This window comes from Fragaria vesca, linkage group LG5 (assembly GCF_000184155.1).
Source record: "Fragaria vesca subsp. vesca linkage group LG5, FraVesHawaii_1.0, whole genome shotgun sequence".
In the NCBI taxonomy this organism is placed as follows: Eukaryota; Viridiplantae; Streptophyta; class Magnoliopsida; order Rosales; family Rosaceae; genus Fragaria; species Fragaria vesca.
In genome coordinates this window covers 20,897,386-20,900,061 of record NC_020495.1, presented here as the reverse complement: position 1 = coordinate 20,900,061, position 2,676 = coordinate 20,897,386, and the positions used below count along the sequence as shown (strand labels likewise).

General features: G+C 41.1%; 1 protein-coding gene across 1 annotated transcript; it reads right to left on the bottom strand.

Annotated features, from left to right (window-relative positions):
• Nucleotides 1-832, bottom strand: LOC101299587. The gene is made up of 3 exons (XM_004300165.1): nucleotides 519-832; nucleotides 383-433; nucleotides 1-297 (listed from the first exon to the last, which is right to left on the bottom strand). Exons 1-3 carry the CDS (start codon nucleotides 793-795, stop codon nucleotides 137-139), a joined length of 489 nt encoding a protein of 162 aa, XP_004300213.1. The 5' UTR covers nucleotides 796-832; the 3' UTR covers nucleotides 1-136.
• Between the last annotated feature and the right edge of the window lie 1,844 nt (nucleotides 833-2,676).

Genomic DNA, 2,676 nt, shown 5'->3' with positions numbered 1-2,676 from the left:
AATTATGCACCTGCGAGAAAAACTAAAGCTGACGAGCGTCGCACGTGCGACGTTCCGCTAGTGGCCGGAGAACCGGCAGTATGGAAATGGAGGAAGATGATGGAAGAGAGTAGAGAAGAGAACCAGGGAATGCGGCTTAGAAATCGGCGATTTTTCTGTGGGAGCGAGATCTCGGGGCGAGTCTCCGGGTTTCGGATCCTACCTCCCTCAGGCTCCGGATCGCCAAAACATCGCTCTTACTTATGTCGATGAATCGTTTGACGCCGACGCCGACGCCGACTTCGTCGTCAGCAGAATCTGTAACAACAAAGAAACAGAATTAAACTACAAATAGTTTGGGAATAAGATTGCGAAGGCGAGAATATAAGAACCAGCATTGTACCTATGCGCTTGGCCGAAGGGAGTCGAGTGAAGCCATTGAACTGAGCCAAATCTGAAAAAAAGAAAGAAAAAACGGACGGTGAGGATTATAGCTGAGAGGATCGAGCCAAGCCAATTCAAAGGAGAGTGAGTAGTACCTGAGGGGGAGGGAGTGTGGGAGAAGAGGAAGAGGATGAGGAAGCAGAGGACGGTGAGGATAGGGATGACGTGGATGACTTTGTCCGGAGAGGTGGGCGGCGGTGACGACAGTCGGTGCGGCTTTGTTGCTTTGCTGTCGTCGTCGAAGTCTGGAGAGGAGGATGAGGCGGAAAAGGCTAAAATGTCCTTGGAGGAGCGCTTGTCGTCGAGAGAGTCGTCGCCGCCGTGGGCCTGGTGGAGCTTGGAGAGCGGTGAGCCCAGGGACTGTCTTTGCATGGTGAGAGTCACAGGGAGAAAGAGAGGAAGAGAGAGAGAGAGAGAGGAGGAGGAGAGGTAGGTGTGTGTGAGCTGTCCTGCAGGTGTAGGCTGTATTCTGAGATTTTATATATAGGGGCTTACCATTTTTGTTTTTGTTTCTCTACTATTTTATCCGTTGGCTCGTTTATTTTTGGTCAATGCTGTTCCTATCCGTTGCTCTCCGTTGCTGCTGGAATTGTTGCACAAGAATAATTATGAAGATTCAATACCATATGATTTAAGTGATATGTATGATTTTTTTTTAAGGCAAATAAGTATGATTTTAGGAAGGTAAAATCAGATATATTACATAATTGATCATTCAAATCTCAAAACACCAAAAAAAAAAAAAACTTCATTTTGGTCGATATCAACCAAAAAAATCTTTACTACATGTGTTACTACACAATAATCAATATTATAAACATGTGCTTACATATCTCTCCACTTAAATTTTTTTTAGCTTTTTTAATGTTAAACACGGCGTTAAAAAGGTAGACACGTAGCTAGAAAACTTTCTAAATATTCAATGTCGGTTGCCGGAAGTAGTCTACATAAGTGGCAGCAACAATCGTCATGAATTTCAATGAGATCCGACCTTGATCAATAGTTTATCCATTTCTTTTGGGTCGATACTGTGATTGAGACATCGTCTGTTGTGTTGAAAACTTGATGTCTTTGCTTTTTAATGTATCGTTTGTTCGTAAACTAACTAATATTGTTTAGTTTCATCAATTGGATGAACATAGGCCAAATTTTGAAGATTATATTTTCGTTTTGTTGGTAACAATGATTGATTTGAATCTATTAAGAAGCATCAATAAACTCATGAGAAGTTTGCTAGATTTCTCTCAACGAAAGCTGGTAGATGGATATTTTCTCTTTCTTTTTGCTTTTTACAAGTGAGCAAGAGAACATGCTACCACCAAGTTATGAAGAGTGAGATCTCCCTCTCTCCTATTCGTTGAAATAGGATAGTGTCTAGGTCTATTTTGGTACTTTGACAACCACGTCATTTTACAACTCGAACAATAAGCTGAAGTCAGTAGTCTGCTACCGTGATATTTACTTCACTAGCTAATCTCTTTACATAAAGGAGGGGTAAGCCCAAACACACATTATGTAGTGAAAATTAACTTTGATAATTCAGTAGTTGGTGACTGAGTAGCTTTTTTAATCTTCATTTTGTGATCCGTGATTCTCTTAGCAACTCGAATTGTTGCTAGTTCAACAAAGACAAGAAAATCCTCAGTTCTAGTTGCAGAGACCCTAGCACTATGTCACAACCCTGCCGTTGCCAAAGACAATGGGCATAACCTGTTGGAAATGGAAGGAGATTCTATGCTAGTCATTGATGTAGTCAATCCTTTTGGAGACTTATCAAAACAATGGAAGACATCAGATTGGTCGCAGCTCAATTTTTCTATACTTCTTTTAGAGATGTGTTTAACGAGACGAATATTATAGCTGATGCGATAACACACCTAGTTCATTTTTCACAACCATGTAATACTTGAGTGAATAAGATTCCTAATAAGACTGCTCAGGGCATGCCCTTGTTTTCGACATTGTAACTTTTAAAGACATCCTTATTTAATTTTACTTACTTGCATAACCAAGTATAGTCTAAGGTTGAATATTCTTCTTAAAAAGTTGAATACTTGTTATTCAAGTATGAATACTTGTTTAAAGGCTTTAAACGGGTAGAGCTCAATTTTGGGCTTTAAGAAGACTTGGACGACACTCACAACCCACTAAGAATACGAACCGACGGCTGAGATGAGAGGTGGAATGTAAGATCCGACGTCCCATACGCCGCCTACGATAGTATGACCCGAGCGGTGACGCGAACCCAGAGGA